Source organism: Chrysemys picta, chromosome 1, assembly GCF_011386835.1.
Source record: "Chrysemys picta bellii isolate R12L10 chromosome 1, ASM1138683v2, whole genome shotgun sequence".
Taxonomy (NCBI): domain Eukaryota; kingdom Metazoa; phylum Chordata; order Testudines; family Emydidae; genus Chrysemys; species Chrysemys picta.
The window spans coordinates 92,355,598-92,382,062 of record NC_088791.1 but is presented as its reverse complement, the minus strand read 5'-3'; the positions used below and the strand labels follow the sequence as shown (position 1 = coordinate 92,382,062).

The following is a 26,465-nucleotide window of genomic DNA, read 5'->3' as shown; positions in this document are numbered from 1 at the left end:
TGAATCATCGGCCCAAACTATCCGTAATTGAAGCACCACTAAATGTGTCTTAGCTTTTTTGGATGCTGTCTTCAGTGCTTTTTTTGCTGCCTCTGAGAAGAGGGTGCCCTGGTTCGCTTGCATAGTTATGATAGCTGTAACCAAGTTTGTATGTTTTTATAGGATATTTTTAAGCAGGCAACAGAAGATCGTCTAACAAGTGCAAAAGAGCTGCCTTACTTTGAAGGGGACTTCTGGCCCAACGTGCTGGAGGAGAGCATTAAGGAACTAGAACAAGAGGAGGAAGAACGGAAGAGAGAAGAGAACACTAGCAATGAGAGCACAGATGTAAGGAGACTCCTTTTACCTAACTCTTCATGATGTTTCTCCATCTTTTCTTATATCTTCATTTAGTTTCCCTAGGTCCCTGGTGCAGAATTAAATGTTAAGGTTTAAAGCTTCCATTTGGGGGTGGAAATAATTGTCTTTAGGTTTATCTAAAATGCATGTTTATTTTGAGACTCAGCTCTCCCACTTTCCCAGGTGCTGCCCATTTCCCCCTCCTGTTTCCCTACCTGTAAGTTGAATTCTTGCTATCATTCTACTTAATTGGGAGCCAGAAAATCATTGTGTGGGAGCCTTGGAAACCATTATCAGCCAGCTTATCTTCAGATTCAGGTGGACACATTGTGTCACTGGACTTTAGCCTTGGTTTGTCTTAATTGGTATGAGAGTGCTGAGTAATGCAGAATGAGCATAACAGTGAGTCCATTACTGACATTTTTCATAGATTACAAGGCCAGACAGGATGACTCTGGTCATCTAGTCTGACTTCCTATATAACCCAGGCCATAGAACTTTCCTAAAATAATTCCCAGAGCAAATCTTTTAGAAAAAATCCGAACTTGATTTTAAAAATTGTCAGTGATGGAGAATCCACCATGGTCCTTGGTAAATTGTTCCAATGGTTAATTACTCTGACTGTTAAAAAATGTACACCTTGTTTCAAGTCTGAATTTGTCTGGCTTCTACTTCCAGTCATTGGATCATGTTACACCTTCCACTCCGAGAGTGAAGATCCCATTATTAAATATTTGTTCCCCATGTAAATACTATAGGCTGTAATCAAGTCACCCCTTAACCTTTTCTTTGTTAAGCTAAATAGATTGAGCTCCTTGAGTCTATCGCTATATAAGGCATGTTTTCTAATTCTTTAATCATTCTCGTGGCTCTTCTCTGAACCCTCTCCAATTTATCAAGATTCTTCTTGAATTGTGGACACCAGAACTGGACACAGTATTCCAGCAGCAGTCGCACCCAGTGCCAAATACAGAGGTAAAATAACCTCTCTACTCTACTCAAGATTCCCCTGTTTATGCATCCCAGGCTTGCATTTGCTCTTTTGGCCGCAGTGTTGCACTGGGAGCTCATGTTCATTATCCACCATGACCCTCAAATCTTTTTCAGTCATTGCTTCACAGGATAGAGTCCCCAATCCTTTAAATATTACCTACATTCTTTGTTCCTAGATGTATACATTTAGCCGTATTAAAATGCATATTGTTTGCTTGTGCCCAGTTTATCAAGTGATCCAGATCGCTCTGAATCATTGACCTGTTCCCAGTTTTTGTCATCCACAAATTTTATCCGTGACGATTTCATGTTTTCTTCCAGGTCATTGATAAAAATGTTAAATAGCATAGGGCCAATAACAGTCCCTGCAGAACCCCACCGGAAATGCACCTGCTAGATGATGATTCCCTATTTAGTTATATTTGGAGACATATCATTTAGTCAGTTTTTAATCCATTTAATGTGTGCCATGTTAATTTGTCATTGTAGTTTTTCAATCAAAATGTCATGTTACCAAATCAAATGCTTTGCAAAAGTATAAGTATATTACGTCAACACTGTCTTTATCAACCAGACTTGTAATCCCATAAAAAATACCAAGTTTGACAAGATCTGTTTTCCATAAACCCATGTTGAATTGCATTTATTATATTGCCTTCCTTTAATTCCTTATTAATTGAGTCCCATATCAGCCACTCCATTATCTTGTCTGGGATTGATGTCAGCCTAACAGGCCTGTGATTACCCGGATCATCCTGTTTACCCTTCTTAAAAATTGGAACAGCATTAGCTTTCTTCCAGTCTTCTAGAACTTCCCCAGTGCTCCAAGCCTTATTGAAGAACATCATTAATAGTCTATCGAGCTCCTCAGCCAGCTCTTTTAAAACTCTTTGGATGCAAGTTATCTGGACCTGCTGATTTTAAAATGTCTCACTTCAGTAGCTCCTGTTTAACATCCTCCAGAGATACTATTGGAATGGAAAGAGTGTTACCACCATATGTTTTTTCCTCAAATACAGAACAAATATTTATTGAACACTTCTGACATTTCTGCATTATTATTGATGATTCTACCATTTCCATCTAATAATGGACCAATATCATTGTCCGGATTCTTTGTCCCTAAAACATTTTTACAACTCCTTATTGTCCTTAACTCTGCTGGCCATAGATTTCTCCTTGTGCCCCTTGGCTTCCCTTATCAATTTTCTACAATTCCTAACTTCTGATATATATTCATTTCTATCTCCTTTCCCTTTCTTTCATTTGTTATATATTATTTTTTATACCTGCCTTCATTTCCCCTCTCAGGTCGTTTTTTACGCAGTACAGCCTTGTTCCTTGATTGTGGAATTGTGGCTTTCTATGCATCTAGTAACCCTAGTTTCTTAAATGATTCCGAACTATCATTCACATTTTTCAGATTAAATTCTTTCTCCCAGCTGAGTTGGCTCATAATTGTGTTCAACTTTGTGAAATCCGGACCAAGTGTATACATATTACTGGTCTGGCCTTTATTCTGCTTGCATATTATAAATGGGATCAAGTCATGATCACTTATGCCTAAGCTACCATTATTTTTTAGTTCTGTGATCACTTCCTTTTTTTCTGTTAAGATGAGGTCTAATAAATAATTCCCCCATGTTGGCTTGCAACACTTTTGAGTTTGGAAATTGCCATCTATAATGTTTAGAAATTCCAAGGATGTTTTTAGTACTGGCAGCGTATGTCACTCAAGACCTCCAGCATATGTCACTCAAATTGAAGTCCCCCATGATCACACAGGTTTTTTTTCGCCTACAGATCATAGAGAGGTACATAAGGAGGCAGTCATCCTGTTCCTTAGTGTGATTTGGTGATCTGTAGAAGACACCAGCTGATACCCCATTTGTGCTTTATCTGTTAGGATATTGACGTATGAGCATTCAGGGTCACTTTTGTCCGAGTTATGAGTGACTCGGAAACAGGTAATGCCATTTTCAACATAGGGTGCCCCTCCCTCTCCCCTTTTGCCCACTCAGTCCTTCCTGAATAGATTATAACCATTCATTTAACATTCCAGTCATGTGAATTTCTGCGGTTATATAGTCTTTCAATCTCTAACAAAGCTGGTCTAAAAGTTGAGAGTCAAAGATCAATTGGGGGAGGTGATCAGGGTTTTAGCTTGACCAGCTAATATCCATCCAGGATATTCAAGGATTCTGGATCCTTGTTTTGGGTTGGGTTTTTTTGTTGGTTTGTTTTTTTAAGGAAATGACTCTGCATCAATTTTATACATTTTATTTAATCTATTAAAATAAAGAAAGCATATCATTGAAACTAAGTTGCAGTTAGCCATACTAAATGAAACCTAAGGATAAAGCAAAAAGATCAATCAAGGCTAAATCAGCAAGTTAGTAGATTTGAATTAAATGATCAAATTAGTCAGATCATCAGATTAATTCAACAAATAATTAGTCCTTATAAATTCAAAGAAGGGAACTAAGGAGGTGGCTGTCAGTTCAGTTACAAACACCAACTAAGAATTTTACCAAGGTTAGTCAGTCTGAACTTGGAGCTGGTTAAATATTTGATACTGAAAACAAACTGTATAATTTCTAAACCACAACCAAACAAAAGCTTCCTCTTTAGATTTCAGTTCTCATGTGGTAGCTAATCCTCCTTCCCTCCCACTCCCTCCCCCCCCCCCCCCCAAAAAAGCAACTAAATACAGGTCTCTACAGAATACTTTGATAAGCAGAAGTCTGACAACCCTGACTTAGCAGTTTACATATCCTAGTTTACAGCTGACAGTTTTAAGTTGCTTAGGATTCAGAAGACGTTGCTTTAATGAGTATTTTTGAGACTTTGTTGTGGGGTTACGTAAGCCTGTGGAACTTACTTTCTGGCAGCTTCCCAGGGTGGACTTTACTGATGCTTATATTCTCAACCACATTTTTACACCCTAAAATTAAAGAATGAAAGGCTGGGATGTCACCCAGCTAATAAAAGTAAGACAAATAGAAAAAGGGAAAAGATACTTAAGATAATAGAGGGCTTACGTAGTATTCTAGGCTCTTTAGAAATAGGAACGGGAACTTCAGTCGAGCCAGACAGCGATGTTGCTGACAGTGCTGCTTGCTAGCAGGCTTTTTCATGTGCAGGTAGACTGGCCAAAGCCTGGCATAGCCTATTTGTTGATGTTGTGACTTCCTCCCCCAGAGGTGATCAGTCTTGGGATTCTAGAACTTTAGACTTTCCTCAGTGGCTTGCTGATCCAAAAGGCAAAACTTCTCAGTCTTACCCTTAATTCTTATGGTATTCCTATGCCGCCTTGCAGCATCTTCCTCCAAGGCCTTTGGACAAAGCGGATGAGAGTCTTACCTTGAAGCCATGAAGCTTGATCTGATTGTGTTTGAGTTAGGTCATCTTTTTGGCTAGCATTGGGGAGTGGAGGGGGAGAGAGTCTTGCTAAAACCAGCAATTTTTTTTTTAAAGTATTCAGTATTTGCATTCAGGGAGTATTTTGAGACCACCAAAAATATCAAATACACTTCTAAGGAAGCTGACATGGCCTTGTCCAGGTGAAAGGGTCTTGAAATGGCATTATGCCAGCAGCTTATGGAAAGTTCAGCACAAAATAAGTGTGATCATTTTAGGATCAGATGTCACCATTCTTCTTGCAAACAAGACAATTTAGTAATCTTTATTTAGGAATTGGGGATTATATCAAATAGCTTCTTTTTGGAAATTTTCATCTTGACAAAGTTACTTTAAAGTTTATCAAAATAAAGCCCACTGAAGAAATAAACTTTAAGGTCTGTATTCCCATACTCAATTTATCACACAAAGTACATAAAAAGCATCTACAGAAGGGACTGCTACTTTTGTCTGTATCAATTGAAATTGTTACCCCTTCCAGCTACCATTATCCTCACATACACATGTTAATCAAGATCAAAGTGGGACTAAAACCCATTTCTTGGCCATAAAGGCACAACTTGGTATAAACCTCCGTTGGAGGCAATCTAGAGAGATGAGTTAAGCTGGAATAAATGGTTAGGGAGGCTGTGTTGATGGGAAGATAATAGAAATGAGAGATACTTATAAAGTCACATGGACTGTCTACTCCTTCCCCAGGTCTCTGGACAGTGCACTCTCATTCCTTATGTGTTCTTCAGTGACTTCTCCAGGTTTAAATGGATCAAGGTTGTCTGTTACATCCCATGGAGATGATTCCACAATCTGAGAGCTCACCATTAGAGAACCTTTTTCTGATTGCCAGTCTTTGATGAATTTTATCCCTTTTCTCTGTTTTACCCTTTCAGTCCAACCTAAACAAATATCTCTTTTGGGTGTTTACATTCTTCAAATACCTTTTAGATGGTTATATTGCCACTTTGGCATCTTTGGAATGACTGATCAAATTAATTCAGACTTCCAGGACAGTTGGTAAGAACATTTTCCTAGCTTCATAGTAAATTATTGTGAAAGCTTTTCTTATAGTTCTCCAATGACTGGAGGTGCTAGCCTAATAAAGTGCTTTAAATTTTGATATACTGATTTACTGTCTTTTTAAATAATTGTAAGAGGCACCTAAACGCCTCTTATTATTCTACAAATTCAAAGTTATTGGCTTCTCTGGCAGGTGAGTAAGGGAGACAGCAAAAATGCCAAAAAGAAGAATAATAAGAAGACAAGTAAAAACAAGAGCAGCTTGAGTCGTGGCAATAAGAAGAAGCCTGGCATGCCCAATGTCTCCAACGATCTCTCCCAGAAGTTGTATGCCACTATGGAGAAGCACAAAGAGGTAAAAGCCGTTGGATTGAGAAGTATCTACTCTATTTGAGCAGCCAAGTGTCCCCTCTTCTTATGTTCTATGTTCTAACATTTAATATAGAATTTAGCAAGAGAGTACGTATTTGTAGATGGAATCCCGATCTAGACTCTTTCCTATCAGGGCTATGGGAATAAATACAGATCACAGCTGTGCTGTGTAGAGAACTTTCATAAGTAAAAGTCTTTGCTGTGCCAGATTGGACCATTGGTCCATTTAGTTCAGTGCTCAATATTTGCATCAGAGGAAAGTGGAGGGGAGGGATTCATAGTGCACTTGGTGAATTATGTAATGTTGTATGTGCAGAAGTGGAAATTCCTTCATGACCCATGCAAATAGTCAGCTTGATGTGAAGCCACCCCACCCATCACAGCATGCTAACATCAGTAGCCATGGAATGTCCTATACTGTGTAGTTAAGGTTTGTCAATGGCTGATTTTAACTTCTGCTTTACTTTTCAGGTCTTCTTTGTGATCCGTCTCATCGCTGGCCCTGCAGCGAACTCCCTGCCTCCCATTGTTGAGCCTGACCCACTCATTCCATGTGACTTGATGGATGGGCGTGATGCCTTCCTCACCCTTGCTAGAGACAAACACCTGGAGTTCTCCTCACTACGAAGAGCTCAGTGGTCAACCATGTGCATGCTGGTGGAACTGCATACCCAGAGCCAGGACCGCTTTGTTTACACCTGCAATGAATGCAAGCATCATGTAGAGACTAGATGGCACTGCACTGTCTGTGAGGTATGCCTGATAAGATGTTTTTCCCCACTAGCTCTGGACACCAAGGTTAAGGAGACTCTTGACCTGAAGTCACTTCTAAACCTACATTCATAGCAATTTCTGTCCAGTCTACATTGTGGCAGTTTGGAATGGGAGGTGTTAAGTGTGCTAGCCTGACTAAAGTAGCTGTGCTGCTCTGTGCCCCCAAAGGTCACAATCACCTTAACCATGCCTGTTTCATTTAAATCTTCACTCCTCCACCAGTAAATTAACTGTGCCCTAAATTCAGTTCTGAGAAACTGCAAATAAAATTTAACATTCTGCCTCCCACATACACCTAAGTAAACAAATTCTGGGTTCTCCAGTTAGTGAATTTTGGGAGTTTTATTTTCTTCACTAATTTTAGGAATACCAGGTCCCCTACCGTTTGGCAGGACTTCTGCCCTCCTCAGAATTTCAAAGCCGCCCAGCCTCCCATCTGTTCTCCATGTGGCCCCTCTGCTCTGTGCTCCCCTTCCGCACTGGGAAAAGCAATTTGCTCCTCCCTCTCCCCTTCTTAAAGAAGTGTCACTATAGTGTCCCACTCCTCTTTTGAAGAAGAGCAAGCAGATGAGTGGCTACTCTGTTCCCTGAGGTCCTCCTTCCCTCCAGGGGAAGGAGCCAGTGGTCCCCTGACCCCACTTGGTCAGGTGAAATTTCTACTGGCTCAGGGCAAACAGGTTTTCCAAGCCCTGGCTAATCAGTCTGTATAAATGTCAGATACTATTTTGCACCCACACTTTTCACTGTTAGTTGTTTGGACTTCTGCCAATACCTGGGCCCAGAGGACATTATAAATTACCTGAAAGGAAAATATAAAATTATTAGTGATACTTTTCAGATGATCCAAAGACTGGGAGAGTGGTAAATAATGGCCAGCACTGGTCATAGGGGACTGTATCTTGGGAAGCAGTCACTCTGAAAAAGACTTGGGCGTCGCGATGGATAATCACTTGAACATCAGCTCCCAGTGTAACGCTGTGGTCAAAAGAGCTAGTGTGATCCTTGGATGTATAAATGGGAATATCAGGTAGAGGGAGTTTTATTCTCTCTTTGGCACTGGTGGGGCTGCTGGAATATTGTATTCAGTTCTACTATCCACAATTCAAGAAGGATAGTGATATATTGGAGAGGGTTCAGAGAGGAGCCACAAGAATGAATAAAAGATTGGAAAACGTGCTTACAAGCAGCTCAGTCTATTGAGCTTAACAAAGAGATGTTTAAGGGGTGACTTGATCAGTCTAGAGCTACCTACGTGAAGAACAGAAATGTGATGAGGGCCCTTCAATCTAGCAGGCAAAGATATGATGAGATCCAATGCCTGAAAGTTGAAGCTAGAGAAATCTGCACTAGAAATAAGATGCCAATTTAAATGACAATAATTAGCCATTGGAACAATTTAGCATGGGTTGTGATAGATTCTCCATCACTGCAAACTTTGAAATCAAGACTGGATATTTTCCTAAAATGAGTGGTCTAGTTGAATAGACATTAATCCAGGGAAGTCCTATGGCCTGTGTTACACAAGAGGTCAGACTAGATGATCACAATGGTCCCTTCTGGCTTTATAATCAACAAAAAGGCCAATTTTTCCCCCTCCTCCCAACCACAATCCATATCCCTTGTTAGTGACATGACCCCATTTGTATATTTATTGTGCCAGGTTATGTAGACAGCTGTTTAATTTTCAAAATGGTTTGTCTCTTTGCAGGATTACGACCTGTGCATCACCTGTTATAACACTAAAAACCACGACCACAAGATGGAGAAATTGGGCCTTGGCCTAGACGATGAGAGCAACAACCAGCAGACTGCAACCACCCAGAGCCCTGGTGACTCTCGCCGCCTGAGCATCCAGCGCTGTATCCAGTCCCTTGTCCATGCCTGCCAGTGTCGTAACGCCAACTGTTCACTGCCGTCCTGTCAGAAGATGAAGCGAGTTGTCCAACATACCAAAGGCTGCAAGCGCAAGACCAACGGAGGGTGCCCTATTTGCAAACAACTCATTGCTCTTTGCTGCTACCATGCAAAGCACTGCCAGGAGAACAAGTGCCCGGTGCCCTTTTGCCTCAATATTAAACACAAGCTTCGCCAACAGCAACTTCAGCACCGTCTGCAGCAGGCCCAGATGCTCCGAAGGAGGATGGCGAGCATGCAGAGGACCGGTGTGGTAGGTCAGCAGCAAGGATTGCCTTCACCAACCCCAGCCACACCAACAACTCCAACAGGCCAGCAGCCCCCAACACCACAGACCCCACAACCCCAACCACCACCCCAGCCTGCCTCGCAACCCCAACCTGCACCTCCCAATACTATGCCGCCCTACACCATGCCGAGAACTCAGCCCCCTGGTGCTGTGTCCCAGGGCAAAGCAGGTGGCCAGATAACTCCTCCAACTCCACCTCAGACTGCTCAGCCACCAGTCCAGGGTCCTCCTCCAGCTGCAGTAGAAATGGCCATGCAGATCCAGCGGGCAGCAGAGACTCAGCGTCAGATGGCACAAGTTCAGATTTTCCAAAGGCCAATTCAGCACCAGATGCCCCAACTGAATCCGATGCCACCAATGGGGATGAACCCTCCTCAGATGGCTAGAGGGCCTGGCGGTCACATAGATCAAGGGATGGGGCCAGCGGGAATCCAGCAGCAGCCACCATGGGCCCAGAGTGGGTTACCCCAACCACAGCAGCTCCAGCCAGGAATGCAGAGACCATCCATGATGTCAGTAGCCCAGCCAGGGCAGCCTATGAACATGGCGCCTCAGCCAGGAATGGGTCAGGTTCCTGGGGCGCCTCAGCCAAAACCAGCATCTCTGCCCCAGGCAGCCTTACAAAACTTACTGCGGACTCTCAGGTCTCCCAGCTCCCCCATGCAGCAGCAGCAGGTGCTTAACATCCTCCACTCCAACCCTCAGCTACTGGCTGCTTTCATCAAGCAGAGGGCTGCCAAGTACGCAGTGTCTCAGAATCCACAAGGTATGCCAGGGCAGCCTGGAATGCCACAGGGTCAGCCAGGGCTTCAACCACAGCCAGCCATGCAAGGGCAGCAAGGAGGGGTGCACCCAAACCCAGCCATGCAAAATATGAACCCCATGCAAGCCGGGGTCCAAAGGCCCAGCATGCCCCAACAGACGCAGCAGCAGCAGCAGCCTCAGCAGGCCATGGGTGGGATGAATCCTCAGGCACAGCCGATGAACATGAATCACTCTGGGATGTCTCCGCAATTCCGGGATCTTTTAATGAGACGGCAGCAGATGATGGAGCAGCAGCGCCATCAGCAGCAGCAGCAGCAGCAGCAGCAAGGAGCCGGTCCGGGATTGGGGCCTGGGATGGCCAACCATAATCAGTTTCAGCAGCCCCAGGGTGTCGGTTACGCTCAGCAGCAACAGCAGCAGCAACAGCAAAGGATGCAGCATCATATGCAACAGATGCAGCAAGGAACTATGGGACAAATGAGCCAGCTTCCACAGGCAATGAGTGCAGAGACAGGAGCCAGTTTGCAGCAGGCTTTCCAGCAGAGGCTACTTCAGCAGCAAATGGGATCCCCAGCTCAGCCCAACCCTATGAGCCCCCAACAGCACATGCTCCCCAGTCAGGCCCAGTCCCCACACTTACAGGGCCAGCAGATCCCTTCATCGCTCACCAATCAAGTGCGTTCTCCACAGCCTGTACCCTCACCACGACCCCAGTCCCAGCCCCCCCATTCCAGCCCTTCCCCTCGGATGCAACCTCAACCTTCTCCACACCATGTCTCTCCGCAGACCAGCTCCCCACATCCAGGACTGGTAGCTGCCCAGGCTAACCCCATGGATCAGGGGCACTTTGCCAGCCCGGACCAGAGTGCAATGCTTTCTCAGCTTGCTGGCAATCCAGGCATGGCAGGCCTCCATGGTACAAGCGCCACGGAACTGGGGCTCAGCTCCGATAACTCAGACTTGAATTCAAACCTTTCACAGAGTACACTAGACATACACTAGACACATTGTAGCATTTTGGGAGCAAAAAAAAAACTTATTTTCTCAAGACTTTTTGTACTGAAGACAAATTTTTTTGAATCTTTCTTAGCTAAAACAACATTTTTCCCTGGAACACATCCGAACTCTGCAGCAGTAATTTGTGGTTTTAAAAACAAGAAACCAACAAAATGAACCTGAGGGACAATAGAATACAAAGAATATATTTTTGTTATGGCTGGAATCATAACCAGTCCTTTTTCTTGTTTTTCCTCGCATGCGTGCGTTGGGAGGTGGAGGGGAAAAGGGTGGTCTTTTGGCCACTGACCAAATTGGCCCCCTTCTCATGCCTCCAATAGGTTTTATTTTTTTTTAAATTAATGAAAATATGTAATATTGATAGTTATTATTTACTGAGGCAGATGGTTAACATTTTCCCTATTCTGGTTTTTCCTCACATCATTGCAAAAAACCCACAGGAGAACATTTCCTAAAACCGGAGGACAAAAGGGGTTAATGTTGCTTTAAAAATACATTACATATATATAAATATATATTAAAAATAAATACCAGTTTTTTCCTCTTTGGTTGGAAAGATGTCAATTCTTTGAAAAAATGTAAAAATATTAAATAACCCATCCCCTCCTGAAGTCTACTTTTGTCCTCCAAGAATTTTCTATACAAGAGTCTGAGCTTAAAAAAACTTCAAGTATTAAAATAATTTGTACATGTAGAGAAGACAACATTTTTGCAAATACACAGGGGCAGCTGCCAAATGGATGTAGTATATATATTGTGGTTTCTGTTTTCTTGAAAGAATTTTTTTTTGTTATTTTTACATCTAACAAAGGAAAAAAATAAAAAAGAGGGTAAGAAACAATTCCGAGAGGATGATTTTAACCTGAGAAAAATCCCTGGGGTTTCTTCTTTATGCTTGCTTTCTCTCTCTCCCCTTTCCCCACCCTCTTCCACTTTCTGTAAAACTTGAAAATAGAAAGCAAAAAACCCTCAAATGTTGTAAATCATGCAATTAAAGTTGATTACTTATAAATATGAACTTTCGATCACTGTATAGACTGTTAAAATTGATTTCTTATTACATATTGTTAAATAAACTGTGTGAGACAGACAGCCTGCTTTTTACTGCTTCCCTTCTCCTCTCTCTCACCTATGGTGCTTGTTTTTAAAATGGTGAGGACAGCGGAGTATATGCTGCTTAAACTTTTGGTGGTCAGAAGTTGGAGAATTATTCACTGTATTTGGTTTTTGCCATTGCTTTTAAAAAAAAACAACTTACAATCTGGAGTTGTTTATAATTAGCATTAGAAATGCACATTTTGGTAAGACTCTGTAATTGCATCTGCTCACTCTAATTTACCAAAAAACAAGGCCTGGTCCCCCCGCCTTACACAACTGCCATGCCAGTCCGCTGGGCTCCAGTCGGTGTGTTTTAGCATCTTGAGTTCCAAGGGCCGCTCCTTAATATGAAACCCAAACTTCTGCTTGGGTGATACAAAATTGAAAGACCACATTCCTTCTGGAGTACCCTGTAGAGCTTTTTGTGCCAACCTTGTGACTGTCTACACTCTGAGCTGGGTGTGTGATTCTCAGCTTCGTAGATGTACCCACAGTGGCTCTACTCAAGCTAGTGCACTTAAAATAGCAGTGTACCAGGGCAGCACAGGCTGCCCAAATACATAGCCAGGAGATCCTGGTGGGGACATCTTCAGAGCAGCTAGTTTGAACAGTCACCTCTTCTATCCTGGCTGTGCTATTTTTAGCATGCTAGCTTGAGTATAACTATGTGAGTTGGGCGTTGCAAACTCAGCTCCAAGTGTAGATGTAGCCTCTGGGTCAAACTGGAGGAATAAGGTTTTGTGGTTATTGATTTGTGAAAGAAGACTGAAAGAAGGAACATTGTTTGCCACAAACTATGGGAAGGGAGGGGAATAAGATAGCTACTTGGAAATATTTGAAAGGTCTAAATACTAAAAAAGGAAGAGAAATATAGTGTAGAAATGACAGCTTTCAGAGTGGTAGCCGTGTTAGTCTGTATCAGCAAAAACAACGAGGAGTACTTGTGGCACTTTAGACTAACAAATTTATTTTGGCATAAGCTTTCGTGTGCTAAAACCCACTTCATCAGAGGCATGGAGTGGAAAATACAGTAGGAAGATATATATACAGAGTAAATGAAAAGTTGGCAACCCCCATCTTTTCGTGTGTGTGTGTGTGTGTGTTCCTACTGTATTTTCCACTCCATGCTTCTGATGAAGTGGGTTTAAGCCCACAAAAGCTTATACCCCAATAAATTTGTTAGTCTCTAAGGTGCCACAAGTACTCAGTGTAAAAATAAGTATAACTTGGGCTAACAGACAAAAATACACCTACTAGGTAGAGACTACATGAAAGCTGGTGGGGAGCCCTCATTAGGGTTTATGGAAAGCACTCCAGTGAGAAGCTTGGGATTCTTTCAAGTATTGTTAATACAGATCACCACTCCTGACCTGTATCTACACACTCCACACCAAGCCAGAATTCTCCAGCCCATTAATGCAGGCTTTCTGTTGTGCCATGGAAAGGAACAGGGCCTATTGGAAGGAACTAAGGATGCATATACATACATCAGAACTCCTCCTCCTCCCTCAGCCTCTAACCAAAAGGTCCAGTTTGCTTCCCCCTCCAGCTATGCCTAGTTCCACTGTAAATAGATAAACTCTATTTAGTGTTGATTTGTATTTCTTTGTTAGGGATTTTGGTTCCAAGAACTATTTCGCCTGATACCAACCTTCTTCCAAGGATGGAGGCTCTGGCAAAAGTTTAAAGACTGCCCATTTTCTAACCTTAGATTTCCAATCTGTCCCACAGACCCAGTGCCTTTAGAGGCTTGAGTGAAGCCTGTTTGCTTAGCTAGTGCTAAATCCGCCCTAAATTTACACCCTGAGTATGCAATGATCAGCCTCTAATCTCATCCATGCTGAGGGAGGAGGCCCCAAGAGCTTCAGGTGGATTTGGAGTTGTGACCAGCTTTGGCTCTCCTTCAAAATCCCAGCCTCAGCTTGTCACAGTCATGGATCTACAAGGTTTGGTGTCTGCCCCAGAGTGTAACCAGCTCCTTGGGGGCTGAAGGGGTAACTCCCCAGGATCCAAACAGTTCCCCAGGGAAAGGCCCATAGCCTCCATGACTCCGAAATGGCCTTTGGGGGCCAGGGATCCATATTTTTCTGTGTGGCTTCCTGCACCAACCCCAGCCAAGCTAGGCCCCTGTGAGAGACTTGTTCTTCACCCCTGGAGGGAGCAGTGCTTTGATATTTGCAGCAACATCAAGCCATCCCCTGGCATACCGCATCTGAAAGCCCAGAGGTCAGCATCAAGAAGCAAAGATTAAGACAGAGTTCAGATGCGAGCATCAGGGGTCCCTGAGTCATGGTGCTCTAGGAACCATCTCTGCTTCTTTCTCTCCCTGTTCTTTGTTCCCATCCCAGGGGAGAGCACAGCCATGTGGTGCCTTTCCCCTTTCCTCTCCAGCATGGGGCCAGTTTGCCACCCAGTGGAAGTGGGGAGAATGGTGGTGGCTAGGTGGGGTTTCCTTTGTGTGTTCTGCATCCTCCTGTTCACAGGTGTAGCCTTTATTCAATTTAATGGTGGTTATCTCCAGACCTGGTCCCTTCCCTTTGCACTTAGTGCATAGCACTATAAAGTCCAGAGAGAAACTGGTGTGTGCATAGAAATTAAAAAAAAAAAAAAAAACCCAAAATTCCCACATTCATCAGTCACCAAGTGTGGCTGTGGGCTACAGGGAGCTTTGGCTTTACTGCCATGCAGAATCGCATCTACCTCCCTCTTTCCTGGATTCTAACCCAGCATGACGGTTCTACTTTGCTAAGTTAGTAGTACAGGAGGTCTGGCAGATACTACTAGAGAATTGGAAACCGTGGGTAGGAAAATCCTGTGTAGCAGCAAGGGGAAAGTTTTCTATTTGGGCAGCACAGATAGAAATAGACCATCTCTTTGTGTCAGCACCTGTCCTGGGCTCTATGAACTGTAAGGCAATAGGGCTGCTCAGTAACTTCCCTTAAAGTTAATCTCTCAGTGACTGGCATATTGTATTCCAGGGGAAGAAGTTTCAGTTTTTCCATGCTTGCCTCACAGCATTTGAAAGGGGCCATTTAAGATCCCGCCTCTGTGTTCCCAATGCCCTTGAAAGGCTTCTCCCTCATCCTAGGCAAACTTCTGGTGTCTATTTCAATCCCAAGGAGAATGTTCTGTCCCTGGCTCTGAAGGCTGCATTCCTTGTGACAGCGCTGGTCAGGAGAGTCCCAGAGCTCCAGGCTGTAGTGACTAGCCCTGTTTAGGGAGTGCTTCTCAAAGATGCAGTGGTGCTGCAGCCTCCTGCTGAAAGTGGCCTCAAACTTCAAGCTAAGTAAGACCAATGTACTGTGGGGTTGGTCAGGCTGTCAAGGCTAAGATGCTGGAGGTGCCCTTTTAGCTACTAACCTAATGGGACAAAATCCTTCATTAAATCTCTCAGAAAATTCTTGGGCTAGTCATGGGTGGAAATATCTCGGGAGAGAGGGTATGTATGGGCCATCTACAGGAGCTGTCCTGTATTACTTCTCCTGACAAACTCCCTGCTATTCACCTGTTGCTGTGAAGAACAGGGGAAGGGGTCTGTTGGAATTACTTAGAGGGGTATCATCGCAATCAGCCTCATCTGCTGCTGAACTTTACTGTTTGATTGCTGAGAAATGGTGGGGAGAATTTTTCCTCTTCCACCTGCTGCTTTTTGCTTCATGGCCCTGGGATTCCTGTAGTTTTATTGAAAAGTGAAATGTTTGGTGGTGTTACCTGCCTTCGCAAACATGGCTCTCCTTTTGGGGTTGCTCTGGTATGATCACAACCAGCGTATCAGCAGTAACTGCTGGAACACATCCATCCCAGTGCTGCACCTTTGAGCACTCAAGAACACACTGAAGTGGCCTGATCTTCAGACGTGCTGGTCACCAGCATCCTATACATCTGAAAACCTTGGCCCCAGGGTATTATCCTCCCTGCTTTCTACTTGTCCCAGATGGGTTGAGTTACACATTTCATTAGTTTAGAGCTAAAGCTGTTTGTCAATAAGCCATCTCCCCTCTAATGTCTGAAACTATTTTGATGTATATGTCATTAGGAATCCATTTAATGTGATCTTCAGGACCATTATTTTTTTAAACTCCACTAACATGCATCAGTGCTAATCTGTAGTCACCTGTGTTGGCTGCATGCCCTAAACTAACCCTAGTTAGAGTATATACACACAGTGGCCTTGGCTACAGTTGGGGATTCACAGCGCTGCGAGAGAGCAAGTACTCCACCTCTCTGAGGGGAATAGCTTGCAGCGCTGCGAGCGAGCGTGCGGCGCTGCAGGCACTGATTACACTGGCGCTTTACAGCGCAGCACTTGCGCTGGGGGGGGGGGTGTTTTTACACCCCTGAGCGCAGCAAGTTGCAGCGCTGTACAGCGCCAGTGTAGCCAAGGCCAGTAACACAATAACATGCTTACTTCTCTACCAAGTGCGAACCTCTGCTGTGTAAGTCAGACTCTTCCCAGAGGATGTATTTGCAAGTGACTGTGCTTCACTACTCACTTTGCTAATCATTCATTGTTGTGAGCTGGAATAATAGCCGGAGATGCAGTCAGGCACCCATGAGGTGCAGTGGGGTATCTTGCACACTGACTGCTCTCACTGAACTTGGTTTTGTTCAGAGTCAATATTGTATGAATGTTAACAATCAGTTTAAAGAAACAGGTTTTAGCTGAATTCAGAGTTATAAGGCTCTTCTATCACTGCCTTTTAATTTTGGCCATGCAAGTGTGATATAACATTTTTCAGTTTCTTTGGGGGGGAGAGGAACGGGGATTGTTGTAGGGGTGGTGATACCTGGCCTTGTCAAATACCAAAATAAGGGCTTTTAAATGCATGCAACTCCCCTTACAGAAGGTGAATGTGTTTGTTTCCCATATAACGTATAGGTGGAGAGGGCTCAGTACACATGGCCAAGAAGCCCTTTGCAAAAAACTTTTGCATCTTCTCTCTGCATCTTTGTTCGGTCAGCTTCATAGATTTTTTTTTTTAAGGCCACAAGGGACCACATTGATCATCTAGTCTAACCTCCTGTATATCACAACTTATAGGATTTCACCCAGGAGTTCCTGTATACCACCCAATAACTGCTCTTTGAGGTAGAGAATAGAGAGAGAGCACACGCGCCAGTCTGGATTTAAAGTTGTGCAGTTTAGCACTTTCACTGCACATTAAACAACAAAGGCCTCTCCAGGGCTGCTAAGCCTTGAAGAAGGGATTCATGGGGTTTGTTTAGCTTTCTAGTTTTTTACGTTAGTAACTTGGATGAGTGGGTACCATTTTTCTGGAAGGATACTGTGCCTGAATGAAGAGCTTTTTATTGTGTTAGTAGCTAGAGGTTTCCCAGCATGGATCAGGGCTCTATTGGGCTAGGAATGGGATGTTTTGTTTTTTTTTTATATTCCCATCCCAAAGAGCTTCCAACCTTGGCATATAACGAGACAACCGGTGTATTCAACAGACAAATGAAGAGGGGGACGACGTGACAATGAAGAGACTTTGTTTAGTAAAATGAATGCCACTGACCGCACCCAAACTGTCTAGTGGAGCTAATCTGCTGGAGGAGAGGGGTTTAGGCTCAATTTTTTTTTTTTACTCCATCATTTAAATGCCTAACAAACACCACCACACCTTAGACTAAGGGCTAGGAGAGCGGCTGCTGGCTTCTTCAAGGCACAGCTGCTATTTCGAAAGTTTTATTAACAAAAAAAAAGGTGGAATGTCTGATGTTTCTGAGGCGGTAATGGAGGAGAAGCAATCACTAACCAAATGCCTCTCTTCGTCCCTTGGTAAATTACTTTTTAAGTAGAGCCTGTAAAAGCAGCTGGTGATGAGGCGTCACTGTGACTTCCTCCACTTTAGTCCAATGTGGAGGAGAGGAAACAGACACCAGCCTCAGGGAGTGAGAGGCCGGGCTGGATTTAGGGACAGGCAACCCAGGTGGCCGCATGGAGTTCCAGGCTTGGGGGGCGCTGGGCTCGGGAAGCTGTTTCTGGTGTTAGCAACAAAAGGGAAAATAGAATGTTTGAAGTAACATTTCAGGTATTCTGTATGTGGATCAACTTTTTACTAACCACCTAGAATGTTCTGGACCTTTGTAGAATCTCATGGAACCTTCCAGACTGTGAGAACTACATTTTCCTGGAGCCTCCTAGAATGTTGTCAGCCATGCCCTCGTGGGTATACAAGGGGCAGGGCGTCGCCAGTCAGTGAGTAAGAACAAACTGAAGTGAGAGCCCAGCTGCAATATTGTGAACCTTGTGTAATTGTGAAAGCATACTTGTGTTTTAAGACTTGAAGAGTGCAAGTAGTGACTATATGACAGGGATAACTCATACATGCAAATTGTGCATCAAAGCCATGAAATGGGCTACAAATGCAATAAAAAATAAGGTATTCAAAAGTTTAACAAATGAAGCGTGGGCCACTGAAGACGCTCCTCGCCTGGGGCACCATTTGGTCTAGGGTCGGCCCTGGTGAGAGGAAAAGGGAACCAGCCGGCAATTACACCAGCTAAGAGTGGCCCATCCAGCTGGTTCTGTCAGTCATACTAGTACAAGCCCTATGAAGGCAACTAGGAGCAAAGTGGTGAAGGTGGCATAGATGTCACTGAGGATTTCACTTGGGCTGCAGGCAGTGCCAGTGCTAGCCCATTGGTGGCTCTAAGCAGGAATACTTTTGGGGCCACCCCACCCACAACACATACTATTAATTAATAGGGGTCCCCCGGGGGCCCTAAGCAATGTATCGTCTGCTTATGCCTAGCACTGGCTGCAAGACCTTTTTATTGTCTTCCTTTGGAGTTAGATTAAAATGTTACCTCAGATAGATCAATGTTAGCCAAAGCAGAAGAGACAGGGGCTGTAACAGAGCCATTTTAATTCATTTTGCTGTGGAGAAAAGTCCTCAAAACTACATAGCAGGTGAGAGAATGAAATAGTTAAACATCTTGTCTATGAATACTGAAATAGGACACTCCTATTCTTGAAATACATGTCCACATACTGACTTGTGGCTAACAGTGTAAAGCACGACCACTTTAGTTTTTGGTTCCAGTTTGTGTGTAGACAAGGCTTGACAAACACTTACTCATAAACCCTTATGCCTATTCTTTTGTGTCTGCTTTGAACATGGACCTGGAAAAGTCAGGTTTCACATCTGCTCTATCTCAACTGCTCTTGGTCTATTGTGCAATAAAATGTTATGTTGTTTAAAGGATGCCTCTTCCTTCAATTCCATCCCCTCCAACATGTCTGCCGTGTTATGCACACCATCCCTGTAAGTCTTCTGACATGTGGTCATCCTGGGGGACCCCAAAAATGTCCTGGGAGCCTGGTAGTTCCCTGTCATGCTCCTCCGCATCCTAGTCTTCCCCACTACCCCTCCTTATCATCCAGCATTAATGTTGCTGGCCTCTCAGTGTCCTTGAGTGTTGGTTGGGCTGGGAGGAGAGGCGCAGCCTCAGTGTTGAAGGGGCCTGTCTTCTGCCCACTCTGGACTGGTTATTCTGGTCCTTGATCATATAATTTTGTCTTGCCATCCTTAGTTTTTGCCTGGCATTGCAGGCCAGTTGGATGATAGTCTTCTCTGAGATGTACTATTTAAATGCACCTGTAGAAGGGGAAGAGTTGCTTGTTATGGAGATTGCCAATGAGCTGCGGTGTGTTTGCAGCAGTATTTGTATGACTAAGTGACTTCCAGCCAAGCTGCGCCCTGGGCAGTGGAGTGCAGAAAGTACACCAGATAGCCCAACTGGAGAGTGACTAGTGCATTGTGGGACAGTGCTTAGCAGACTTTCTGAACCAGTCACATTAATCTCTAACTGCACTGGCTTAAATGGGCAACTTTAGGACACCATTAACTTCCCAGACAATTGATGATCCTCAAAGGCATTTTTCTATGTGTTTTTATCAGAGGTCATAAGCTTTAGACAGTTATGTCAATGTTAGATTTCTCAAGTCCAGGCCTCCACACACGATCCCACACTGGCAGAGGGCTTGCCTGGCATATAGACCCTAGGAAAGTAAAAAGATGGGGGAAGGGACTGTCTGGTGTATTTTCTGCATTCTGCTGCCAGAGCTAAATCAGACCGTAGCACACACAAAGCACCCAGAGCAGCACGGAACCATTTCCAAGACCAGCTTCTCTCCAGCAAGCTTAAATTCTGCCTAAATAACTGGGTCAGCAGAACTCTCCTGTCCATAATAGCATCTGTACCACTAGAAACCCCAAGATCATGAGTCAGGCCCCTCACAGTGTGAACTAGGCATAAGGCAAAATAGCTAAAGCCACCTCTGTGCTGCATGAACAATCAGAACATTTTTGTTTTTTTTAAAGCACAGCATTTTCCCCAAGCAAATTCAGCAGGTTGCATCAAGTCTACAGAGTCGAATACCTAGAAATGAAATTCATGCCTCCTTTCCCCAGAGAGCTGCGTGTGTTCTGTCAGTCACAGGATGTAGCAACTGCCTTGTGGTGGGGAGTGGGAGATGCATGACATCGATTCCAGGAAATGGCTCCATCCGGCCAGGCCTCTGCTATTCCAGCACAGGCCCGACCACTGCAGGGATGGACAGGGGCAAACATGTCCTCCTCTTCCCCCAGCTTTTGACTCTGCCAGGATTTCTCTCCCTCAGTGCTGTTACACAGCCTAGACCGTCTTAAGCAATGTTTTAATGTGTCTGCACCACTGCATTCCTGGTCTCCCATAGCAGCAGGGGAGGTGTGGTTACTTCGATGCCCCTCTGTAGTGGGCTCTGCGATACTTTCCTTAGGGTTACCATATTTCAATAGTGCAAAAAGAGGACACTCCCCGGGACCCCACCCCAACTCTGCCCCTTCCCTACCTCTGCCCCCTCCCCTGAGCACCCCACATTCCCCCTCCTCCCTCCCGCCCTCCGGCTGCTGCTGCGCTGGGGCAGTTTCTTCGGCCCCCACCGCGGTGGAGAGCGGCGGGAGCCGGGAAAGTTGGAGCCCGGGGAGGAGGCGGTCCCCTTACCATGCCTCCCTATTTTCCTGGACATGTTCGACTTTTTGGAAATTCCTACCGGACGGGGATTTGAGGACCAAAAAGCCAGACATGTCTGGGAAAATCCGGACGTATGGTAACCCTACCTCTGACACTCACCTCTCCCTCCACTGGAGGGACTCCCCTGTCCATACCTGTCCCGGGGCCTTCCTTTAAAGGGGCATCCCCATATCAGCGGGGTCTACTTGGAAAAGATAATATTTACTCCCTTGTGTGGCTGAGCTGCGCTGTGACAATCCAACCCATCGTGAGTACTGTGAGAAATGGGGCACAACACTAACCAAGGCAGTGTCATTTCAGGGACTGTATGGGCCTCAAAGTTCAAACAAACAAGCTATATAAACTCCTTTTCTTTACTGGGAAGCCAAATGGAAGTTTTTCTAGAAGGGTATTTTTAGAAATCTCAGTATAATGACAAATTTCAAGCTCAGTGAAATAATTTTTTTGTGAAATGATGCAGAGGACAATTAGTACAGAGACATGAATAGTGAGAGATCCAAGCTGGTTTGCCTGATACTGTGTAAAAATGTGTGTACCTTTGATATAGAAGGCCTTGCCAAACTAATTATCGAAGCATATGCAACCATCATCGTAGACAGTGACTTGTTTATACTGCTCTATATACTATACGTGTTTCTCAATCTGGGAGTCGTGATTTATTTGATAATTTATATGGTAAAAATGAGAAAATAAGCAATTTTTCAGTAATGCTGTGATACTTGTATTTTTATGACTGATTCTGTAAGCAAGTAGTTTTTAAGTGAGGGGTACTCAAGACAAATCAGCCTCCTGAAGGAGGTACAGTAGCCTGGAAACATTGACAACCACCGCTCTAATTGACCTGGATCAAGAATGTCTTTGTTTTACTTTCTATTTCTATAGTAAGGCTATTGGGATCTCAGCATTAAAATACAGTCTCAGAAGAATTTTTTGAATCATGTTTTTAAGATATTTTATAAATGGACCACTGCACTTCCCCCAAATTAATGAGTCTGATGGTTCGTTTTTTAAGACCAAAGGTCCCTGCATCTTCCAAGTATTAGAGCGAGTTGTTTTCCAGAAACCCAAAGGTGGAAGTTCATTAGCAATCTATTTGTGTGTAATACATTTTATAGTAACAAATAAAAAGGAAGTCACAACTGGTCTACTCAAATTTGCTTCCTGCCCTCTAGTCAGGGACATATCTCCCTGCTGTCAACAGTTCTCTCCGGAAACAGCAAAAGAAAGATCCCAGATCAATCTATGAAACTGTAAAGGGTATTCCCAGAAACACTGAGAAAATGAATGCCAAGGGCTTTTGTTACACTTTACCAGGAAGATCAGGAGTGAATGCACCAAACCGAAAACTCATTGCTGCAGAAATAAACACTCAGGGCCAGACTCTGCTTGGAGACAGCAGAATCTGCTACCATTTGCTGCTCTGAGATGTACAGTGCCTCACAGAGCTGGGGAAAGGAGGCAAGACTGTGGCTGGCAGTGCAGGAGAGAGTAAGGTGCATCGCTGGCCTCCCCTCTGCGCTGCTATGGGGCCGAGCACCCCCCTCACGGGGCCCCCCAAGCGCGGGGTGAGGTGACACCCCCACGTGCCCCAGGCCGGGCCAAGCCAAGGTAGGGTCCCTGTCCCTTTAAGAGCGGGGCTGGGCTGAGCCGAGCCGGCGGGTGGTGGCTCTGCTCCCGGCTGCAGCCTGATGCCGGAGCCAGACTCGTCTCCTGCACCAGCTCCGGGCGAGGCTTTGCTGCGGCTCCCCCAGTCCCCCCGGGCCGCCGCACGCCAAGCGGGGCGGGGCGGGGGGGGGGGTTGCTTGAAGCAGGGCAGGACCCGGTGGGGCTGAGGGCCGAACAGGCCCGGCAGGGCGGTGCGGGGGCTGCTGGAGGGGGAAGCTGGGGAAGGGGTGGCACGGCCTCAACCCCCCGGGGCTGCCTGCCCCGCGGAGGAGGCAGAGGGGCGCAAGCCGCAACAGGACCCCAACCCCCCGGGGGAGGGGATCTGGGGCCAGTCCAGGGAGGCAGGAGCAGCCCCGGGGGTGCTGGGCACGTGCAGGGCAGAGCCCCGGGAGAGCCCCAGCCCCGCGGCGGGCAGCGCTGCAGAGGGGGAGCCCCAGGCAGGGGGAGCCGGGCCGCCCGCACCCACCTCTCGCGGCCGCTCCATGCTGTTCCCAGTACCGCTTTCTGCCGGCGCGGCTGCCCTGTCAGCCGCTTTTGGATCTTTAAATAGCCGTCGGAGGGAAATCCCGGACATTTTTAGCTTTTTACAAATTCCCCCAACGGCTATTTAAAGACCCAAAAGCCGGACATGTCGGGGAAACCCGGAAGTATGGTAACACTATACGGTAACCCTACTTTCCTTTGGGTAACGCACTCTATGTTAATGAGAATGCTTGCAGGGATTTCCTTACTCCCTTCCCCCTCCCCCCCAAGTTTTGTGAACTAGTTACTGTTGCCAATTTAGTGATTGTTTGGAAATTTGAATTGAAATTGAAACATGAATACACACTTTCATATGATAAATACATGTATCTGAAAAAAGTAGAATAGATTTGAAAAGTATGAATATAGACTAGCTTCCTTATACGGCTGTTGTTTTTATGACAATGTCAATGCATTCATGTTGGTGATGGTGGCCGACCTAATCATTTCAAATGATGATTTGTGAGCAAAGTCTAAATGAGCTCTCCCTGACAGCTAGTGATGAGCTGGGGGGAAAGGCTTCAGGACCAGATTGTATTTACATTCACACCTAATCTACCTCGGTATCCAGCAAACAGAGCTGTGTCACCCAAGTGATAGATTTTGGCTGGGGTTGGGTTACAAATCACTTAAATGCGGCAGGGGGAATGGGGGGGAATGAAATGTTGTTGTTCTTATTGTATGAGTAAAGGGCAGTAGAACTGTATTTAGCCTGTGCTGATTGAGGGCATCAAGGGACAGGTGTTTTGATTGATGGTCTGCCTGAGTCACAAGTACTATTTGACCTGCCCCTCTCCACTGTTTAAAGACAGAGCTGATTAGGCTCCATAGATCAGGGGTGGGCAAACTACAGCCCGGTGGGCACATCCAGCCCTTCAGATGTTTTAATCTGGCCCTTGAGCTCCTGCCAGGGAGTGGGGTCAGGGGCTTGCTCCACACAGCTCCTGGAAGCAGCGGCACATCCCCAGTCCGGCTCCTACACGTAGGGACAGCCAGGGGGCTCTGCACGCTGCCCCCACCACAAGTGCTGCCCCCACAGCTCCCATTAGCCAGCAAACGGGACCAATGGGAGGTGCAGGGGCAGTGCCTGCAGACAGGGCAGTACGCAGAGCCACCTGGCTGCACCTCTGCATAGGAGCCGGAGTGGGGACATACTTCAAGCAGCTCCCGGAAGCAGCGGCAAGTGCCGCCCAGAGCCTGCACCCCTGCCCCCCTCCCGTGCCCCAACCCCCTGCCCCAGCCCTGATCCCCCTCCAAACCCCTCAGTACCACCTTCCTGCAACCCAGAGTCCTCACCCCCCACCCGCGCCCGGAGACCCCTCCCGCACCCTGAACACCTCATTTCTGGCCCCACCCCAGAGCCTGTACCCCCTGCCAGAGCTCTTACTCCCTCCTGTATCCCAACCCCCAATTTTGTGAGCATTCATGGCTCACCATACAATTTCCATACCCATATGTGGCCCTCGGGCCAAAAAGTTTGCCCACCCCTGCCATAGATAATCTTTTGTTTTAAGTGACCACTACAGCTGAAATCACTGATAATCAGGTCTAAGCACTTAGACCTGCTGTGGGACAGTGTTTCTGTGGAAAAGGCAGACTAGTCTGCACTAGCAGCGAGGTTCCCCCACTGAGAGCTCAGCTGAAATCACTGAGAGCTGGGTGGAACCTCAAAAGACCAACTCATGTGAAAGCACCTCTGAACTCTGAGTCTCCACTGACCAAGAACAACACCGGTGAGTGCTAATGAGGCTCTTAAGAATGCTGGAGACACAACACAGTTCATGTGAACAAACATGGCTGTGGCATCATACTTTCTATTTAAGCAAAAGATACCACACACTACAAACTGGAGGCCAATGTTAAGTGCATTTTCACTTGCTCATCCTGAAGTTGAACACTGGTTCTGAACAAGACCAGCAAATGCTCACTGTCTTTCTGCAAGAAACTCAACTGACTGGCTAGGAGCATGTGGTGCAACAGTGAAAGACTCAACAGTTGAAAAAGTGAAGAACTCTCTCACCACATTAAAAAAATTTGCATACATGGCTGATGAATGCACCAATGCAAATGAGCATCGAGTATTAAGTCATTGTGTAGGTTATCTTGATGTCAGTGGTAGGCCAGTAGATGCATTTCTAAATGTTCAAGTTGTAGAAGACACATTGGCTGCATCTGTGACAACCCACATCTTAGAAGAGTTAAATGCTTGTCAATTGGACCCCAAACAGATGGCTGCTTGTGCATTTGATGGAGCTGCAAACTTCTCTGGAAGACATGGTGGAGTACAAGCTTTGTTCAGAGAAAAGTGTAACCCTAATCTCTCCTATACACACTGCAGAGGCCAGCTACTCCAACTAGCACTAATACGAGCTGCAGACTCTTCAAAAGACATTTAAAAAGCTATACATTTGCTGAGTCCAAATGAAGACATGAGAGCCCAAAAAGACTGAATATCTTGGAAAATATAGAAGATAGACTGGGACTGAAGTTCAAATTAGTCCAACCAGGGATAACCCTCTGGCTTTCTCATGAGTGATCCTTGGCTGTTGTCTTAAAATTACTCCAGCCATTATTACTGACTTTCTGGAAAGTATCTACCAAGATGGGATGGATCTAAGTAGTGAGGCTGGTGGATTACTTTTGCTACTATGTTCAGAGAAGACTATTGCCATTCTCTCCCTTGTAAGTCTACTGTTGAAACCACTTGGGTCACTAAACAATGCCATCCAGGCATCTGCTACAACAGTAGTAGATCTTTGATCCAAATGTAGCTTCTATTGCTGGACAATCAGAGAGCTATCAATTGAAAAAGTACTGGAAGAAACAAAGACTTCAGTCCAGAAGTTGACTAATGAAGGCATTTATATTGAATCCTGAAGTGAAGAGGACAAGAAGTGTTTAAGACAACTGAAAAAGTACTCAGACTTGATTCTTAAAAATCGACAACAGTGACTTCTAGATTCTACTCAACCTCTACGTAGCTTTTACAGATCCCTGTCCTATAAAACACCGACAATTGAGCGGAGTGAGGCACCACCAGCAATGGGGCTGCCGTGTACCCAGGACAGAATAGCAAATTTGAACACAGAGTAGAATATCATACGATGAATGAATGTTTGACTTCAACTTCTTTTTTATCATCACTAATGGCTCGAATCGATCTTTGTGTTCTGTTTCCTGGGATGAAAGAAGTAGGAACTCATCTCTTGCTACTCCCAGTCACAACAGCTACAGTTGAGCATTCTTTTTCATCGTCGAATAGAAT

General features: G+C 45.1%; 2 protein-coding genes across 12 annotated transcripts in view; one reads left to right on the top strand and one right to left on the bottom strand.

Moving 5' to 3' along the window:
* The window catches only part of SLC25A17 (solute carrier family 25 member 17), a 421,378-nt gene that overhangs the window by 343,873 nt on the left and 51,040 nt on the right, over positions 1-26,465 (bottom strand). The window lies entirely within an intron of this gene.
* Positions 1-26,465, top strand: part of EP300 (E1A binding protein p300) — a 154,177-nt gene that overhangs the window by 109,049 nt on the left and 18,663 nt on the right. For 7 of the 11 annotated variants that reach the window (XM_065563277.1, XM_065563268.1, XM_065563270.1 and 4 more), the window contains exons 28-32: positions 163-327; positions 1,240-1,314; positions 5,960-6,121; positions 6,610-6,891; positions 8,621-15,281. In XM_065563277.1, coding sequence (XP_065419349.1) covers positions 163-327; positions 1,240-1,314; positions 5,960-6,121; positions 6,610-6,891; positions 8,621-10,882 — 2,946 coding nt within the window. In that variant the 3' untranslated portion in view covers positions 10,883-15,281. The remainder of the gene's footprint in view (positions 1-162; positions 328-1,239; positions 1,315-5,959; positions 6,122-6,609; positions 6,892-8,620; positions 15,282-26,465) is intronic. The other 4 variants (XM_065563293.1, XM_065563286.1, XM_065563280.1 and 1 more) reach the window with 2 other exon arrangements.